The sequence below is a fragment of the Guillardia theta genome, assembly GCF_000315625.1.
Source record: "Guillardia theta CCMP2712 unplaced genomic scaffold GUITHscaffold_37, whole genome shotgun sequence".
Taxonomy (NCBI): Eukaryota; class Cryptophyceae; order Pyrenomonadales; family Geminigeraceae; genus Guillardia; species Guillardia theta.
The window spans coordinates 41,021-60,003 of record NW_005434637.1 but is presented as its reverse complement, the minus strand read 5'-3'; the positions used below and the strand labels follow the sequence as shown (position 1 = coordinate 60,003).

Here is an 18,983-nt window from a genome sequence, read left to right as displayed (position 1 = left end):
TCCTCCTCCTCCTCCTCCTCCTCCTCCTCCTCCTCCTCCTCCTCCTCCTCCTCCTCCTCCTCCTTCTCCTCCTCCTCCTCCTCCCCCTCCTCCTCCTGCCCCCATTCTTCTTCTTCTTCTCCCTCTTCCCTTACTTAACCTTAGCTCTCCCTTCGATCCTGCCTTTCTGCAAGTTTTCTTCCTTGCTATCCATACAGTTGTGTTGTCCCAGTCTTTTCGTGAGATGCTCGAAAGAATAACTACCAATTCGAGTGAGCGATGTAGCTAGTGAAACCATGATGGTTAATCACAAGGAGCCTGTCATTTTCTGCATTCTCGTGACGCTGAGCCATTACATCATTGCAGCGAGTGAAACAAACTGTTCACAACTTCCGTCCAATGCTTTCTGGGAGGGAAACTCGTCGTTTTCCCTGACATGTACATGGTTGTGCCTACCTGGATTCGACGAAGTGAAGGGAGGTTGCAATCCTTGTCTCACCTGCGGGCCTTCAAGCTACAGCTCTTGCTGGTACCCGACCATGGATGTTGAAGTCGACAACTCCATCCCCACAATCCAGCAGACGTGCATCAGGGCGTGTGCAAACGTCTCGCTTGTGAGCACAGGTGTGTGGAGCAGGAAGAGCAGTACCAAGTCGTGTCAGTGCGCAAATAAGATGTTCGAATCGACACGAGATTCTAAGAAGTGCGAAGAGCTGATAAGCATCGACGAGACAGGAAGGTGTGAAGGTCATGTAAACACTACGACATTGTTTGGTTATGTAGTTATGGACCATACAGTTCTAGACAAAAATGCTGCTGCATTTGCTACTCCCTACCGAGGAAATTTGCAAGATTGTGTGGACACATGCAATGCTGAAAAGACCTGCCGCTGCTTCAGTGTGTTTTCAGATGTCAACTTAAGACGGACATGCATGTACAGCACAACTTGCCTCTCCAAACGTGTTGTCAGTAGGTTTTGGGAGCCTCAACCTTCAGAGAGCGCGCAACCGTCTCTTCTCTACGTGAAGTACAGTAGCGCTTGCCTGTACTGCAATGACGGGAAAACTACAAAGGATGGTCTTGACTACTGCAAGTGTCCAGAAGGAAGTTATTTGAGTCCAAAGATTGAACGTAATTTCAGTTGTCTGCAGCCAAACTCAATAGATCTGCAAACTGAATATTTTGATACTGAGTTGGGCGAGAAATCCCTCGTAAGTATGTGCCTTTCATCCGCGAGAAGTAACAATCGAGATGCATTTTGTTTCAGTCCCTCTGCTAGGAGATGCTATCTACGACACGATGCAGGCAGTGTCTGCCTGGCTGATCCTTCAGCTTCCCCACAAGCTCCAAGACAAGTCTACCGAAGGTTCTCATTGCACCTGTCGCAACGATCTTGGATGGAAGCTGAATCATTTTGCGTCGGGCAGGGCGGGCATCTTGCCTCGATTCGGCATGTCAGTGAAGTGTCCCGCATAAATGAGTTGGCTCGCGACGTGAAGGATGTTTGGATTGGATTGCGCGTTGAGGCCCAAGGGGCTCAGACAGAAACCAATCGAGTGAGCTGGTCTGACGGGTCTTCACTCTCAACTCTGAGTGACTTGAGTGGTTTAGAACCGGGTTGCACTTCCTTGCGACCTTATTCAGGCTCATACTTCTCGTCTGATTGCAATCACACCTCCCTACCCTTCGTGTGCTCTTACACATCATCTGATGTGCTACAACTACAAGAAGATCTCACGTGTTACTCGACTACTTCTTTCTGTCGCCGGTGTCCCGACATCGATAAATATTTTGGACCGAATGTCGTCCATGGGTATGGAGACGCCGAGATGAAAACTTGTTCTTTGAGGTGCAAAGATGGGTTTTCTCATTCATATTCATTGTTTTACTGTAATGGACGGCGATCGGCACTTTGTAACAAGCTGAATTCTTGCAGAAAATCCATGGAACGTGGAGAGGCCGTGTGTGAACAGAACTTAATGCGATGTGGAGTTAGAGAAGAAAGCCTCCTTCTTCGAATTGTGTTTGCTCTGCCATTCATGGTGGGTCTTTTGTTATTCATCTCGATGCGCCTGTTTCCCTCTGTTTGGATGATTCCTGACGGGAGTGGAAGGATGAGATGCAATTCTTGTGGAATGTCACTCTGCATTTCATGTTACAAGGAACGTATAGTAGAGAGAACTCAGCGACACGTTCGTCACGACGGGACTTTGGAAAGCATTTGCGTGAAGGATGTTGTGATGTTGAAGTGCTCAAATGCAGGACAGCGAGCAGCATGTTCGACATGTGGTGAAAGGAATAATCTTCCATGGAGTCTTGTCTGCGGACGATATTTCAAACGAGTGCATGACGGAGGGAATTTCAAGGTGAAACCGTTTGTTCCGTGGTCTGAATTCTCAGGCAGGTCTGTAATTTTTGGTTTGAGGAGAGTTCTGTTGTCCGACAACACTGCCAAGCACATGCAGTATCCTTTGATCATCTTAATCGTTTTAGTCATGCTCTTTATCATGTCGTTGGGCTATTATCACTCGCTGCCTTATTGGAACAAAACAGATGCAATCCTGGTGCTGATAATTCGTCTGAACTTAATTGGTTTGCCATTTATTGCCGTCATCTGTTTTTTCATGATCATGGCAGAGATGGAGAAGTTTCAGTGTTGTGTTTGCTCAGGAGACAAATCATGTCAAGTCTGCTGGACTGCAAGTGAGTGGCGCAAACACTCTGAGTCAAGAATAGACCTGTCTGTATTGAGTCCAACAACAGCAGGAACACGTCCAGGTCGCTTCCGCTACGTGCGGAATGGGATTCGATGCAATAACGTCTTTCTATTTCAAGGGATGACAGAAACAATCGTCTTGCAAGTTGAGTCAAGTGAAGGAGATGTCTATCCGGCTCCCATCTTCCTCCTTGGAAGAAGTTCCCAGTCGTTGCCGTACGTTTCCCTCGACGCAAAGACCGGCGATCTGATCTTTCAAGCATCGTGTAAGTTGTGCAAGAAAGAAGAGAGCTTTGTTACAGTTCTTATCGCAGCTGTCAATCCTCTTGGCATCGCTATGACATCAGTCAGAGTGTTCATCGATCCTCTTCCCCGTTCGCCTTCCAATCTTACTTACGAGAATATCGACGGGTACATCCTTATGAACGAGGCACAGCTCTTCAAGCAATGCGACATCTCCGGCAATGTACAATGTTCGTGGTGTATGGAGCAAAGCACTGAATTTATGATCTGCGAGACTTGCATTCGCAAGGGAAGATGTTCTCCGATGCTCTGCATGCAATGTTACTATGAGTTCGAATGCCGTCGAATGTCACGTCACCCTCATGGTCATAAGTTTGTGAATCGAGCCCCGGCGCAGCTGGGTTCTTACGTGCGGCATTCAACTAGACCTCCACATAAGAAGGGAACTTCCGGCCGTCGAAAGCTCGTCGAGCGAACTTTGAAGATTAAGGATGCGTCTACCGACATCATCGAGTATTCTTCGCGGCTATCAGACGTTTCTGGTGGGAAACTTCCTAATGGTCACATGCGTTTCCTGCTATACCTGTTGACACCCATCATACCTTCTGCCATCGTTGTATGTGATTACATCGGATTATATCCTGTATCTGAATATTACTTGTTTGGACCATTCAACATTGCTCTGGTTGCTGGTCTAGCGTTTGTTGTTTGGCGATGGTTTGAATCGTTTCAGAGCAGCATGTACGGATCAATCTCGGTCAAGTGCCTTGGATACCGTTACACAGCTGTCAAGGTCGCCGAGGACGGGGTTCTGACCAGCGATCTCTCAGTTGACATAATCGACGAGCAACCGCACCCAACGTTTCAAGTGCTGGGAACAGAAACAGTTAAGACGAAGACTCATGTGCAAGCGATGGCAAGGCTAGATGCTTGTGGTTATCCGCTGCCAAGGTTCTCAGCTGAGACTGCGTTGCCCCCTGGCCTCTTCATTGACGAAGAGAGTGGCTGTCTCTACGGGTTTCCGCTCCAAGACGGCGAGTTTGAGATCCGCGTCCGTGCACACAACGAGTTTGGTTCTTGCTCCTGCTTTCTGAGGATGCGAATCTCGCCATCGAGTTTGGGCAGTGGGAGCAGACGCATCATGCCAAGTCGCTCTCCTTCCCTCCCTGCGCTGATGCTCCGAGAAGATGTTCACCATTCCGCGAGGATTCAAATCTCTCAACAGACGCCAGGGGAAGGACGAAAGTCAAACGTCCGAGATGTCTTCCGGTATATGAGGTTAGACCTGCTTGAGTCTCAAGTATCTGTCTGTAATTCTGCCACTCACTTGAGGACCTTTGTGGGGCAAGTGCAGGATGGGATCGCGACTGCCAACCTCACAGGATCGTTCCTCGTCCTCTCGCAGCTTCCCGGGGACCTTCAGCTCGATGCCTCGTCCGGGACTATTCGAGGAAGTTTGAGCCCTCGTGCCATTCTCACCTCCTTGCCAGCCGTCTGTGACGCTATCTTCCTACACGCCAACGGGCAGCAGCACATTCGCACCCGCCTGTTTCTGACGGTGTCGGAACTTCTCGGCGAGCTTGCTCTGCCTTTCAGCTCCATCAAGTATGCGCACATCAGAGGTGCGAGTTACGGCAAGAACATGAGGCTACCCGACATCCCTGACATCTTGGCGGTTGAGCCTGAAACGTTCTCAATCAGGTTCGAAGACGAGGTTTGTATCGCCCCGTGTCTGGTGGCCTGTCAAGCTGTGATGAGTTCGCTTCGGCACGAGCTGCTGATCTCTGATCAGCTCGTCTTAACGGTCGCACACTGTCCTGCGTCAAAATGTCGTCCGACGCTCGGGCGCATGAGAATCACGTCGAGTGGATCAGAAGTGCAGGAGCTTGACCTGGAAGTCAGCTGGGGTGCTGCAGAAGAAGGCTGGATGAGGACGACTGACATCAGTGACTTGTACTTGTATGCCACAAGCATGCTGCCGGGATGGCGGGTGAAGCCTCTATCAGCCATGGTCGACGGAAAGCTTGAGCTGCACAAAAATCCTTTACCTCCAGGCCTCAGTCTGAGCTCACAGGGAGTGATCTATGGGATCGCCGAGCTCCCTCACCCCACAGTCATGTATGAGGTTGTGCATGTCGGTGATCCAGCAGACGAGAGTAAGCTCATCTGCATCAATGTGTCCTCGTCAACGAGTACAAGGCGACGGGCCTTCGTGCGAACTGTTTGCTTTGTCAACTCTTTCTTGCAATCACTCGCTTGTCGATTGTACGTCCGGAGAAAGCTCGAGTTGTTGTGGATTAAGAGTTCCGCCGGAAGCTTTCAGGATCTCGACTTGGACGAGGTTTTGAGGTATTGTTCGCCTCCTGTGAAGCGGCTGGGTGGGCATCTCAATCAGAGTCGACAGGAACCAACAAACGTGACGATTCCTGGTTTTGATGTGCTTGGTCTCATAGGAAGGGGAGGACAAGGAATTGTCTACCTTGCTCAAGCAGAGGGGTCTCAATCAAAGTTTGCTGTCAAAGTCTGCAATAGGCCAGACGAGAGAGAGTACCAGAATCTGAAGACTCTGCAACAACTTCAACACCCCAACATTGTCAAGATGTTTGACTGTCTTGTAGAGCCTTTTGCGATTGTGATGGAGTTTGTAGAAGGGCAGTCATTGAAGGAGATCATGCAAACCTCAGAGGACGGGGAGTGCAGACAGCTTGGTGAGGAGATGGTGCAGACGATCGGCGGTCAGATGCTGGAGGGACTGTCTCTTCTACATCGAATGGGAATCATTCATCGCGACCTCAAACCTTCCAACATCATGTGTTCCTTCCCGCACGCTGACGTCTGCCGAGTTGTTCTCATCGACTTTGGGTCTTCCAAGCATCAGGACTATAACGAGACTTTGACGCGCACGGGTCAGTTCGTTGGAACCTGGCAATACTTCAGCCCCGAGCAGTGCCGCGGCGATCCGCAGCTGGATGCACGGGTGGACGTTTGGTCAGCTGGGGTTGTGCTGTACGAGATGGCGGCAGGAAGAAATCCTTTCTACTCACACGACGTCCTTGAGCTCTTCACTGCTGTGCGCAGACAGCCTTTCCAGCAGATCCCTGGTTGTGGCGCAGCGATGAACATCTTTCTCAAGACAGCCTTGAAGAAAGACCCCAGAGATCGTTTTTGTGATGCCAACGAGATGCAGCAGGTGTTTGCCGATGTGTTTGATGATCCTCATCAGGCAATTTGGAAACTTTCGTGTAGGACGAGTACGTTTGATGAGGCAAGAGAGGTTGCGAGTGCTAGACCTCTGCATGAACAGCTTGTTTCCAACAAATGGGGCGTGCTTGCTTTCTTCGTGAAGAGGAATATCAATGTTTCCATTCTCACGACGAAAATAGAGAACAAATTGAACGAGGAGAGTAATACTGATAGAAAAGATATGCTTACGACCCTTCTCAGGGACGAGCTTGAAAACATCGATCCTTTTGAAGAAGCAAACATCATGCAGGACACAACCATGAATGCGATGTTCGATATTCGCATCTACCCACAGCCGACTTTTGAAAACTTTGTTCGTTACATGGGTATCTGCAGCATCCGGAATATCAAGATCATCCATCTTTCAGGACATGGCGATCAGACGAATGGCTTTTGGTGGTTGAAAGAAGGAACCAAGACTGAGTTTGACTACAAGAAGCCTCTAGAGGTCGTAGACGTGATAGCCGTACAGGCCGGAGGGTCGCGGTCGAAGTCTTCGGTGGAGTGTGTTGTCCTCAACGCCTGTCAGTCTGAAAGCATGGGAAAGCAGCTGGTGGACCGAGGAGTGAAGCACGTGATTTGCTGGAAAGGCAAAGTTCATGATGAAACAGCTACAAGCTTCTCAAGGTTCTTCTATGAATCTCTCGATGATTTGCAGCCAGGAAACAAAGACATGGACTATGCGAGGATCTTTGACCGGGCGTGCTTGAGATGTCTCCACAAGCCGATGACGTCTGGACCTGAATCGCGAGGAAACTATTCCAAGACGATAGATAGGATTATGCTGCTGACTGCTGGTGAACATGTCTTGCCTAGATGTTGTTTAGTCATATCCTGACCGATTGGGTGCAGGTGGTACAATTGTTGAAAGGAAACTCTGATTCTGATCCACAGATCTGAAACTTGAGACTGAGATTGCCCCAGTGTTTTTGCAGATTTTAATAGCATGTTCAATTATTGTACACTAAGCACATGTTCATGCATTGTGACAAAATGCAGAATGTTCATTCATCGCTCACCACAGATGGTTCAATCCCCCCGCACTCATTGTCGTTCTTAATCTTTGTAAACTGTCGCCTTTTTAGTCGAAAGGAGCCTTTGAAGGAAATAATCTACATGTCAGGACTTTTGTTGGGCCTCGTCCTTCAAACTATCCAGATAGACATCTTAAAACAACATGTAAAACCTGACGATGCACATCTCCTATGATACATGGGATATGATAACACATCTCATCCGACACATCACATATCCTATCAAGCACGTCTCTTATATCACATCACATATCATATCAAGCACGTCTCTTATATCACATCAATCATATCAAGCACGTCTCTTATGGCACATCACATATCATATCAAGCACGTCTCTTATATCACATCGCATATCCTATCAAGCACGTCTCTTATAACACATCAATCATATCAAGCACGTCTCTTATATCACATCACATATCATATCAAGCACGTCTCTTATGGCACATCACATATCATATCAAGCACGTCTCTTATATCACATCAATCATATCAAGCACGTCTCTTATATCACATCACATATCATATCAAGCACGTCTCTTATATCACATCACATATCATATCAAGCACGTCTCTTATGGCACATCAATCATATCAAGCACGTCTCTTATATCACATCACATATCATATCAAGCACGTCTCTTATATCACATCACATATCATATCAAGCACGTCTCTTATAACACATCAATCATATCAAGCACGTCTCTTATATCACATCACATATCATATCAAGCACGTCTCTTATATCACATCACATATCATATCAAGCACGTCTCTTATATCACATCACATATCATATCAAGCACGTCTCTTATAACACATCAATCATATCAAGCACGTCTCTTATGGCACATCACATATCATATCAAGCACGTCTCTTATAACACGCTCGTTCCCATCATCATACCCTCCCTCACGCTCTCGAACTCCCCGACCAGCAGTAGGTCCCTGACGTTATTTCGGTTAACCTGCCACATTCTTCCCCTCCCGAATTTTCCATGGCGTATCAACTCCTCTTGCTCGCTCCTCTCCTTGTTCACTGCTTGCCTGCTCTAGGCTCATAACTGACACGGGCTCTTTGCTACCTTGTTCACCGTCTCGTCGCTGCTTCTTGCTCAGTGAGCGGACATGGCGTCTTGATGCTGAAGCCATGCCTGTCGGAGACTTTGCGATCGATGTCAGGAGCAGCAGGTCTCGTCCCCCAAGCAGATCCTTCAGCGTTCTCGACGGCAACTCTGGCGCAGGTCAGTCAGGGAAGGGGAGGGGCAACGGCAAGAAACTGGCGCATGTGGAGGACGGAACGCCGCTGGGGTACGGGAGCAGCTACGAGGCATATGTGTCCTACAAGAAGGATCGATGGTGTACCCACACCTGCCTGTGCCTTCATCATGCCGCCGCTTCCAACCAAGTCGACTTGGTTGAAGCTGCTGCTCGCGGTCTGCTGCCATACTCGAGGCTGCATGGACTGACAGAGGCCGATGATGCCGGGAGGACCCCAGCGATGGTTGCGGCCTGGAGGGGATCGGTGGAAGCTCTACGGTTTCTGGTGGAGGATGGAACCGATCTGTGCGCAAGGGATAAGAGGGGGAGGACAGTGTTTCACTGGGCAGCCTTGTCGCCGCGAGCTTACCAAGTCTTGTCGCTCTTGTGCGGTCGCAACGCTGATCCCAAAGTGAAAGATGCCCTTGGGGACACGTGCCTGCATGCTGTCATCAAGTTCGGAGATGTCAAGTCCGCTGAGTTGCTCTGTCGACATTACCCGCAGCTCTGCGTGATCAAGAACCAACTCGGTCAACTCCCTCAGGACATGTGCCAGCACAAACCGGACATGAGGGTAGAGCAAAGCTGAGGAGCTTGTTTGAGGTTGACCTGTGTGAAGGTGGTTGTTTCGGTGGATCAAGGCAAACGATATGTGCAGATCGAACAAGAGAGATTATGTCAGCTGGCAGAACAGCTTGACAAGCATCTGAAAGAAAAGGTGATTGTTCAAAGAATCCTGCTCCTTTGCTGAGATTCTTGCTGTCAGAAAACTCAACACGAGATAGCACAGAAGCAAGCCTTGTCAAGGAAACGGAGGTGATGTCTTGCTTTCATCTAGTCCAAATGATTAGATTGCCCTTAGGGAAAGTCTCGCAAACTCAACCAGCATGAGCTCGAGCTCGCAGATCGTCAGTTCCCTTTCCGATCGTCTTGTGTTGCTAAAACCCCTGCAGAGAGATTTGCGAGACGACTGGGCAGCTTTCGCGGATCTCCACGTGTGAAAAGAATTGTCATCCTCTCACGACTGATGTACCTCGCAGGAGGCAAGCAGCAGCACGTCTTTGCTCACTAGCTTAGAAGAAGTTCGATCATCGTCATTCAAGAACACAGGTAAGAAGCATTTCCTCCTGATGTCTCTCATGGTGTTGGCACAGAGGAGAACGGAGAGCAGTCGCCCGGGAGTGACAGCATGCCATACAAGACTTTGTTTCAGACAGAGGCCTGACTCTCTGATTCCATTCTGGCTCTGACCTTCTTTCACAGGATGACGACACTGCCGAGTCGTTTCTGGAGATCAAAGACGAAGACGGCAATGTGATCTTTCGAAAGAGAGAGAAACCGAGTAGACGATAGAGGTTATTTGCCTTGACGTTTATTACTTCTTGATCCACATCATCCCCATCACAAACAATATAGTGCTCGCCAAGAGTGCAAAACCATTTTGACTGTCTTGCTTCTGCGCCTCCATTCAGTTTCAGACAAGCCAGGGAAGAACACTTGGTCTCACATCGCTCGGCCCTTTTACAACTTGACTTGTGTACTCCTGCGCGCTCGTGCTTTCACGAGGTTCACTTGTTGAGTCTTGTCTCAGCTCCTCTTCCTTGCGGAGATGCTTGTTGTCGACACACTGCTGTTTAGAAGCCAGCAAGGCCGCATTCCACTCTCTTAATTCATTCATTTTGATCTTAATGTTGGCATTTTCACTGATGCAGGTGTCAGAAGGGAGGGATGTAACGTCATTACCTTTGCAGACTTGTTATGAAATCAGACAGATTGGCAATCTGTTGGAGAGAGTCGTTGAGGGAAGAGGTCAATCTCGTCACTTCAGCTTCCTGTCAAGTGCGTCATCTACCTGCCCTGAGGGTATGAGAAGGTTTCACCTTCATCTTGTAAATATCAAAGAGATCCTTCATGTCATCCCCTGCGATCTTCGACGCTGCAATCATTTCTCAAAACAGACATGACAATTGATTGTACTCTGCTTCACTCACATGATGCATCTGTCTTATCAGGATCTGAGCTGCTTGTTGTGTTCGAAAAATGAGGTGGGTCCATAGCTGCGTGAGTTGCGTTTACAACTTCTTGTGCCTCCTTTGTCGTCGCCATATCCGAGAATTGCATGTTGAATTTTACCTTTCCCACCTCGTCGGCGGAGCAAGTTCTTTGGTCTGAAAGGAAGTAACAAGAGAGCATAAGACAGAGCAGCCATATCAACGCAGCAGCTGCTCCGACCCTCATGTACCACAAGCTCTGGGCATTCTGACTTTGATCTCGCCGTTCAGAGCGCTCAGACTGATCTTGTTGAGATCTGTGGGAGAGGAGGACACAGACAAGAATGATGCCCAAGCTGACTCGACTCAATTGCCCTTCTTGTAGCTCTCCCAGGAATAACAGAGCAAATGAGACCTCGAGGACGAGCACGTGAAATGCCAACGAAAACGAGATGAAAAGCTTCTGATGGGACGGGATGATGTCTGAAAGGCAAAGACGAGCACAGTTGATGGGAGCGAGGTATTGGAGGATGAGAAGCCAGCTGCTTGCCTGAGACTCTACTCCGAGTAGGACCGAGGAAAGAAACATTTGTAACCAAAGGACCACAAAAGAAACATTGAACAGCAAGAAGAGAAGTTTGTCTTCCTCCTTCCCCTGTTGTTCTACCTGCTCCTGCTTATCCTGACTGGTTTCCTGCTCTTCTTCGGAGCTCATGAATCCTCCCATCCTCTCTCGTAGAGAGCGATAGGATCGTGCGCTCTCCATGCGACCGTCAGTGTTGTTGAAGAGAAGGTCTCCCAGGTCGGTCTCGGACAAGTCCATGTCTGTGGTGCGGTCTTGGTACACCTGGCGGTCGGTCAGTCGAGAGGCTCCGCGTCTCCTCCTCACCTGATGCAGAATCGCGTTCGACCGGAAGAACCTGGACATGAAGGGCATGGTCGCCATCTCACAGGCTGAAAATTAACAAAAAAAAAAGAAGAGATGACCATCTTGACAACTTTGACAGCTCTTTTCAACGGCTTGCGATGCAGTGAGGGCGGGCAGGAGGCGAAGCATGCACGCAATTCGTCGTGCAGTGCAGAAGTCAAGGCATCAGGATGAGTGAGCGAGGAGGAGGAGGAGGAGGAGGAGGAGGGGGGAGGGGGGAGGGGGGAGGAGGAGCAAGAGGAGGAGGAGGAGGAGGAGGAGGAGGAGGGGGGAGGGGGGAGGGTGGGAGGAGGAGCAAGAGGAGGAGGAGGAGGAGGAGGAGGAAGGCTGACAGCTTGACAGCTACATGTCCCTCTACCGCGAGGGCGACTACATTGCGACAGGAGAGATTCGCTGGGAGGCATCCGCTCGCGTCTTGATGCTTGCTGAGGACCTGACGGTGACTTTCAGGAGCCTGCAGCTCCTTTCCTCCCCCAGCACCCAGACGATGCCATACGTGCGCTCGAAGAAGCTCCTGACGGCCATCGCCTGCTAGACCTCTCCGGGCGAGGGCTGCGGGAGCTCACGGGGGTGGGCCCGGAGTACATCAACGCTCGAGTTGCGTCGCTGAATGACAACATGGTGAGCGAGGCGCGGAATGAGCCGCTGCTGACCTCCTCCTCGTCAGCTCCAAGAATTTCCCAGCTGCCTCGCAAGCTTGCGCCTGCTGCAGAAACTGAGAGTGGACTCAAATTCCATCGCTGAGGTAGATGATGTTTCTGCTTCAGAGCTCGCTGAGGACAGACACAGTTGCCGCATGCGATCGGAAGTTTGACAATGCTAAGAGAGATCAGAGCGTCTGACAACGCCATAGCGTCTGTTGCTCGCAGCATCGGGAATCTCTCCTGCCTTGTCGGATTGAACCTTCAGAGAAACATGATACTCAGGTTGCCCTTGGAGATCGGAGACTGCTGTCTGCTCGAAAAACTGATTCTATCTCAAAACCGCATCGCAAGATTGCCTTCTTCCTTGTCTAAACTTGCCAGTCTCAAGGTTCTCAAGGCTGACAGCAACAAACTGCAAGTGGTCGGATTTGATGCGTCGAGACTGTCATGCCTCGTCAAACTGGCGTTAAATCACAACAAGTGAGGGATCAAATGAGACATTCATGTTTCTGACATTCATGTTTCCAGCCTGACGATGCTTCACCTCTCTGTCGGTCAAGCTCCATCGCTTAGTGAGCTTTTTCTCCAGCGCAATCAGCTGGTCACTCTTCCTCCCTCGCTTGCCTTCACTCCTCTCAAGATCATACGACTCGACGAGAACCCTCTGCTTCGTCCTCCCGTGGAGGTAACGCGAGCAGGGGTGAAGGCAGTGCAGAACTTCCTCAAGAGTCTCTCCCTCTCTCAGTCGTCATGGGATCTAGATCTCTCAAGGTTCTGCGTATCTTCTTCTACCTCCTCCATACAATCCTCTCCCTTTCCTTTCCCTTTCCTTCCTCCTCAGCTTTGCTTCTCCTTCCGCATGATTATCTTCTGCTGACTCTGCTCATACAGGCAGGGCTTGAAGCTCGTCCCCATGCCCATCGGAAGCTACACGGAGATGTGGGAGCGAGACACATGGAAGAGCCTAACTCGGCTCTCGTTAGAAGGCAACAGCCTGCTGGAGCTGCCCGTCGAGATCGAGATCCTCTCCCTCCTTGTCACCCTCGACCTCCAGTACAACCAGCTCTCCATGCTCCCTCCCGGCATCGGGGGCATGTCGAACCTTGAAGTAGAACCATGGTTGTCTTGCTCCCTTGTCTGATAGCAGTCAAGGTGCTGGACATTGCGAGCAACCGACTGCAAGCTCTGCCAGCTCAGATGAGAAAGAATGTCATGCTGCAGGAGCTTCTTCTCGAGAACAACCGATTCATTCAAATCCCTTCGGTCTGACAGCGATCACCCTACCATGAGCGTGAGTTGACAAGATTGTCAGGTTGTTGGCGAGCTATTACAGCTCCGCGAACTTCGTTTGACAAGCAACAAGTTTGTGATGCTGTGCTTTGCTTTCTACCGACGTATCTGCTTGCTGCAGAATCTCAGAGATTCCAGACTTTATGACAAACCTTGGAGATCTGACGCACCTTGACGTCTCAAACAACAAACTTGTCGCCCTCCCCTCCTTCTTCATGTCTCTCGTGTCTCTCAAGGTTCAGATCTGTTGCATTCGCAAGCACCTAACATGCTGTTCTCTCAGATCTTGAATCTCTCCAACAACAAGGAGCTTAAGGCAGTTCATTCCGACATCACCAGACTTCGCTTCAGCGGTGATTCGTCTTCCCAGCAGTATGATGGTGACAGGCAAGCTGAGCCGAAGATTGAATTTGACATCACTTTCAACAGGATCTGGTGCAGGAGGAGGTGGGTTGGAAGCAAGAAAGAGACAAATTCGTCGTGTTCTGAGGGGTGGTGAAAGAATCTCCCATCGCATCCTCGAGCGAGATCCGACCCTCGCCGCGAGCTCTCGACGTCCAGCAGGAGCAGGAGAGAGGTGAAGCTCTGCAGTCGCTCGCACGAAATAGTGAGGGTTGACCCAACAGGCATGGATGGGACTTGGTGCGATTCGCAATCTTCGGCGAGAACGTGAGGGTCTTGTACATGTGGCAGGATAATCCACTGACTTGTCTTCTCAATCGTCCTCCTCGTCCTCCTCTCCCTCCTCCTCTTCCTCCTTGTTCTCCTCCTCGTCTCTGTGCTCCTTCTTTCGTTCCCTCCTCTCTTTTCTACTTCTCCTTTCCTTCCCCTTCATGTCCCTCCTCCTATTTGATTTCAGGGTCCATCAATTTCTGGCAAGACAGCCAAGCAGAGCGATGAGGGTCATGACTTTGACGCTGCCGACGACGCTGTCTTTGCGCGACTTGAGTCTGCAAACAAGCACTTGGAGGAGGAGGAGGGTAGAGGAGAAGAGCAGGAGGCCGCAGCTCCCCAGCGCGCGGGGTTTGTCATGTAACTCTCGTTTGCTTCTCTTGACCCTCACACTCGCTGCCTTCCTCCTCACTAACAGCTCCAATTCTTTGCGTTTCTCCGATTTACTCAAGCTTCTCATGACTTGTTTCAAGGCGGTTTCGTCAGAAGGTAGAGGCAGCAGCAGCGGATGTCGCTGCTGGTCGCTTGCCTCTGTTCAACAAGGTCGCTTGTCGCTTGCCTTTGACCAGTGCGACTGACTCGTGACACCAGAAACCTCCGACGCCTACCAACGAGAAGGAGGTGGGAATTTCAGCTGGAGTCTGCTTGTCAAATTTGTTGCAGGAGGAGGCAAAGAAACAGAGTCAGAAAGAAACCCCGGACAAGAAGGAAGACGCGAACAAGGGCAAGGAGAACTACAAACGTGCGGTCCCAACTGCATCGAGCCTTATGACTCTCTACAGACAGGCAATCAAAAGTAGAGAACCAGAGCAGAAAGCAGAGAGGAGATGCGATTTGAGCTGTCTAAGCCTGTTTCCTCGCAGGTCAAGTACGTGTTGACAGGACAGCAAGCCGAAGCCGAAGATGACGATGATGTCGGTCAGGCTTCAATTGTTGTCAAGCATGTACTGACCCAGACCAGGCTCATACCTTGAAAGACTTGAGCTTCTCGATCTTAGCAGCTGTAAAATTGAAACGCTCCCTAGCGGTAAGGTCCGATCCCTGGCCATCATGTTTGATCTGCTTGAAAGAGATCGGGAGGCTGTCGAATATCACTCAACTCAAACTCAACAACAACCTTGTCGCTCGTTTGCCGCGCAGCATCGCCTTCATGACCCAGCTCAAGTGAGTTGACTCGGAGATGCACTCTTCTGGTTTCCACCACCCCCTCGCACTTGACTGACTCGTTGGCAGAGATTTGCAGCTCTCGACGAACTTGCTGGCCGACGTTCCTTCAGAAGTTGGTACGTAAAAATCTCTTGCCTTTTTGGATCCTCTTGCTTTTCTCCTCGCCCCTTTCTTTCCTCATGCTGACATTCGAGTAGGAAGGTTGAGAAACATCGTTTCCTGCGACTTCAGTCGTCAGGTTGGTCGCTACTGAATGGCAAGGCATGATAAAGATCGTTCTCAGGGAGATGGAAAGATTCTCAACTGCTTGCCTCTGAGCATGCGGGTGTTGGGCTCCCTCCAAGTTCTTCGTTTGAGGTATTGACCAGGAGGAGGGGGAGGAGGAGGAGGAGGAGCACTCACCTGCTGATGCTTGCAGCTACAACGCTTTCGAAGAAGTTCCAGAAGCTCTTTTCACCAGGGGATCAGATTGTGGGATGACGAACCTGAGAGTCCTCGCTCTTGATCACAACCCACTCAAATATATTGACAACGACATCGGTGACTCAGGAAGTTGACCGACTTGTCGATGATGGTTGTGCTCAGCTGTTTGCTCCAAACTTGAGAAGTTTTACGTCAACAACACCAAGATCAGGAGGCTCAACGACTCGATGAAGTTCATGTTGTGGAGAAGGCTTGCCAATCGGGCGATGCTCACCCTTGCATTTTCAGGTGGGGGCTGAAAGAGCTGTGGATCAATGGCACAAGGGTGCGAAGACTCAATGTTGAGGTGAGCATGTATTGAAACTCTTCAGACTCATTTTTTCAAAGATGGCAAACTTGCCCAACTTGTCCAAGATTGTGTTGGATGACGAGGAACAGATTGAGAACTACCAAGAAATGCGGAGGTGAATATTGTCTTGGTGAAATAGCGGTCGAAACTGATGCACTTGGCAGGAGAATATCTCAAGAGAAATGGATGTTTGTACACTCCTGACTCTTTGCTGAGGATTTGCAAATAGGCAAAAAGAAAAAAATAATATCACATGTATTATGTTTCGAGTCACTAAAAGTTTTGAGAATCCCAGTAGAAATTCAAAGTTGATTGGAACCTTTCAAAATCCGCCTTTCAGCTCGAGAAGGCATCGAAGGAGCCAATCTCGCCGCTATCTGTCATATCGTGGAGCCTCTCAGCAGAAAGGTCGGAAAGAACTCTCAAGCACTTAATTCTCGTCGTTTTCAGATCCTCCATCGTCATCGTCATTGTCTAGATGCTTGTCTGCCCATTCCTGCCGCAATCACTTCACGAAAGATGATGTACCTCTACAGCATGACTCACCTCGTCGTCCTCTGCCGTGGATGACTGCATGTCTGGCATTCCGCCGCCCTCTCCAGCTTGTTGTCTCAGACTCTGAACTGCTGCCTGGACAAGTTGCTCTTTGTACTCCGCTGGAACTCCATGACTCATCATAAAAGTGTCTACGTCAGCTTCGATTCCAGTCATGTCTTCCAGCCCATGCTTGATGTCAAGGAACACTTGTGCATTGTTGTCCGAGGCCTTCACTGTGATTCTTGCCTTCACATCAGGACCTGGCGGTTCGTTGGCGGAAGGAGGAACGGGCATTCTGTTGGGAGGCTGCCGAGCTCTCTTGGGCTTCACGTCGTCGGTGAAGGCTACCATCACCATCCATGCGACGATACCGCAGGCAGCAGCGAGTGAAGCATAGTAATAATATTTCTGCCTTGCTCTCTTCTCCTGTTGCTTTTTTCGCTTCTTATCCATCATCTGTAGAATGAAAATGAGAAGTCTGCACAAAGCATTCGATTCAGGACAAAGATTTCAGAAATATTTCTGAATCAATTCATCAGAAAGGCATTCCTCATACATCTGAAGCTATTTCTGTTGAAAATCATTAAATATCCCTACATCCAATCAATTTATCTAAAAAAACAAAAAGCTCGCCAGACAAACACATTCTTCATGCAAGTTCCATTGTTCTCATCCAGCAACCTTCGAAGCAATACACAGTTCTCGTTCATAACCCTAACATCTATCCTTCTCTCGACTCAATCATTTTCGCACATACACAAGTTCTATCGAGAATCCCCACTGTGAATGCATCCATCGCAATCTTACGCCATCGTCTCTCGCCCCACTCAGCAATACGTCATCCTTCGGATTCACGCATCACTCCTCGCCCTCATGCACACTACACGCTCCTGCCCCTCCCCTTGGCAGCACATATTGATCTCGGTTCCTCAACATAGCAAGTCGTTCTTATGCTGCCCGTCTGCAATGCCGCATGCTGCCCGTCTGCCCTGCCGCATCCTTCGGATCCGCCATGCCGGCACGTTTTTTCTTTCTGTCGGTTTCTCTATCGTTATGAACATTTTTCTCACAGGGGGTGGTTAGAACTATCATTGGTAGGGGTGGTGTAATAGCTACCAGGTCACTGGGGTAGTGGGTGCTTTGGCTTTTCGGTCCTAGCTTCAAGCTCATAGGTTGGATAGGACCCAGATCTTATCTTGCCACCACCCCTACCCACTGCTGAGAAAGGTGATCACATTTGTAACCCCTCCGTATAATCCTAGGGCCTCCATATCAGTTCGGTACAACCACCCTAGGACCCCTCTAGGAGCCTCGTCGCGGTGCTTCGTCATCGGAAAAAAGGAAAAAAGAGACAAAAAAAACCACACAGAGAGACAAGCAAGAAGCTGACTCCTCTCTAAGTTAGTTGTGCTCGTCTTCTTGTTGTAGGTTGTAGGACAAGATGATGTGCCAACGTGTTTGCACGACTGGTGGATCGAAGAAGGTGGGTAAGATATCGCCGTCGGGTCCCGAGTGGGTTGACGACACAACGGTCACTCAATGCAAGTCTTGCGGGTTTGTCTTCTCCTTTATCATCCGCAAGCATCATTGCCGAATGTGCGGCCATGTATTCTGCAGATATTGCGCCGCAGAGACCTGGCCTCTACCCAAGTTTGAGTATTTGTCTCCTGTGCGCGTTTGCCGCAAGTGTGCAAGGCTATGCTGGAAGGCTGAGGCGCTCGTACAAGCCATCCAAGCAAACGACGTGAATTCTCTTATCAAGTACGTCCAGAGAAAGAACGACTGCAACCTTCACATTGCCGTCTTCCCTCCCCTCACTGTTGCAGCCGGAGGAGGATTCTCAGAAGTTTGCAGAGTGCTCATTTCCGGCGGCGCAAAGGTGGAGCATGCAGTTCCAGAGCCTCAGAACTCTGTCTATGTGCAGTGCAGCTTCTGCTTGAAGATGGCTGCCCACACGCCGAACCGCGCCAACACGTACGAGTGCTCCATGTGCCATGAGCTGACGACAGTCAAGGACGGTGACAAGGCTGGAGCAGCACAGGACCCGACTGATCACATCGGGCTGACTGCGTTGCATGCCGCAGTGAAAGTTCAGGGCCATGTGGATGTGGTGAATGCGCTGATCCAGCACCACGCTCCTGTGGACGCCAAGACTGCACGCGGCAATACTCCTCTCTTGTTCGCAGCCGGTGGCGGGCATGTGGACTGTGCTATCATTCTGATTCGTCATGGAGCCAACGTGAATGCGCAGAATGCAGACGGAGAGGCTCCTCTGCATCGGGCTGTGAAGGAAGGACACGTGAAGATGGTGAACCTGCTGCTAGACAAGGGAGCAGACAAGACGATCAAGAACAAGGGAGGTCAGACGCCGGTGCAGATTGCAGACAGGAGCAAGAAGATGGACATTGTGAATGCTCTAGCGCACCACCAGGGCCCTCAGATCAAGGAAGAGCATGCCAGCCAAGAGAACCCTCCCGATGGCAGCCACTCCGTCAATCCCAAC

At 49.9% G+C, this 18,983-nt stretch overlaps 7 protein-coding genes across 7 annotated transcripts; 5 read left to right on the top strand and 2 right to left on the bottom strand.

The window, feature by feature from the left end:
• Positions 1-5,357: 5,357 nt before the first annotated feature.
• Positions 5,358-6,101, top strand: GUITHDRAFT_59839 (hypothetical protein; the record flags this gene model as incomplete). The annotated part of the gene is made up of 1 exon (XM_005831865.1): positions 5,358-6,101. A coding segment is annotated over one exon (744 nt), but the record flags the coding sequence as incomplete, so codon positions are not given.
• Positions 6,102-8,369: 2,268 nt separating this feature from the next.
• Positions 8,370-9,704, top strand: GUITHDRAFT_139235 (hypothetical protein; the record flags this gene model as incomplete). The annotated part of the gene is made up of 5 exons (XM_005831864.1): positions 8,370-9,053; positions 9,099-9,197; positions 9,433-9,474; positions 9,520-9,589; positions 9,634-9,704. The coding sequence occupies 5 exons, from the start codon at positions 8,370-8,372 to the stop codon at positions 9,702-9,704; spliced, it is 966 nt and encodes a 321-aa protein (XP_005831921.1).
• A 249-nt stretch (positions 9,705-9,953) lies between these two features.
• GUITHDRAFT_139234 (hypothetical protein) lies at positions 9,954-10,600 on the bottom strand (the record flags this gene model as incomplete). Its single annotated transcript, XM_005831863.1, has 4 exons — positions 9,954-10,182; positions 10,223-10,311; positions 10,360-10,415; positions 10,471-10,600. 4 exons carry the CDS (start codon positions 10,598-10,600, stop codon positions 9,954-9,956), a joined length of 504 nt encoding a protein of 167 aa, XP_005831920.1.
• Positions 10,601-12,062: 1,462 nt separating this feature from the next.
• Positions 12,063-15,295, top strand: GUITHDRAFT_71659 (hypothetical protein; the record flags this gene model as incomplete). The annotated part of the gene is made up of 7 exons (XM_005831862.1): positions 12,063-12,143; positions 12,188-12,522; positions 12,571-12,742; positions 13,004-13,150; positions 13,195-13,305; positions 15,077-15,168; positions 15,238-15,295. Coding segments are annotated over 7 exons (996 nt in total), but the record flags the coding sequence as incomplete, so codon positions are not given.
• Positions 15,296-16,179: 884 nt separating this feature from the next.
• On the bottom strand, positions 16,180-16,938 carry GUITHDRAFT_163381 (hypothetical protein; the record flags this gene model as incomplete). The annotated part of the gene is made up of 2 exons (XM_005831861.1): positions 16,180-16,439; positions 16,490-16,938. Coding segments are annotated over 2 exons (515 nt in total), but the record flags the coding sequence as incomplete, so codon positions are not given.
• A 1,043-nt stretch (positions 16,939-17,981) lies between these two features.
• Positions 17,982-18,179, top strand: GUITHDRAFT_51022 (hypothetical protein; the record flags this gene model as incomplete). The annotated part of the gene is made up of 1 exon (XM_005831860.1): positions 17,982-18,179. A coding segment is annotated over one exon (198 nt), but the record flags the coding sequence as incomplete, so codon positions are not given.
• Positions 18,180-18,290: 111 nt separating this feature from the next.
• On the top strand, positions 18,291-18,899 carry GUITHDRAFT_59307 (hypothetical protein; the record flags this gene model as incomplete). Its single annotated transcript, XM_005831859.1, has 2 exons — positions 18,291-18,371; positions 18,633-18,899. Coding segments are annotated over 2 exons (348 nt in total), but the record flags the coding sequence as incomplete, so codon positions are not given.
• Positions 18,900-18,983: the final 84 nt, after the last annotated feature.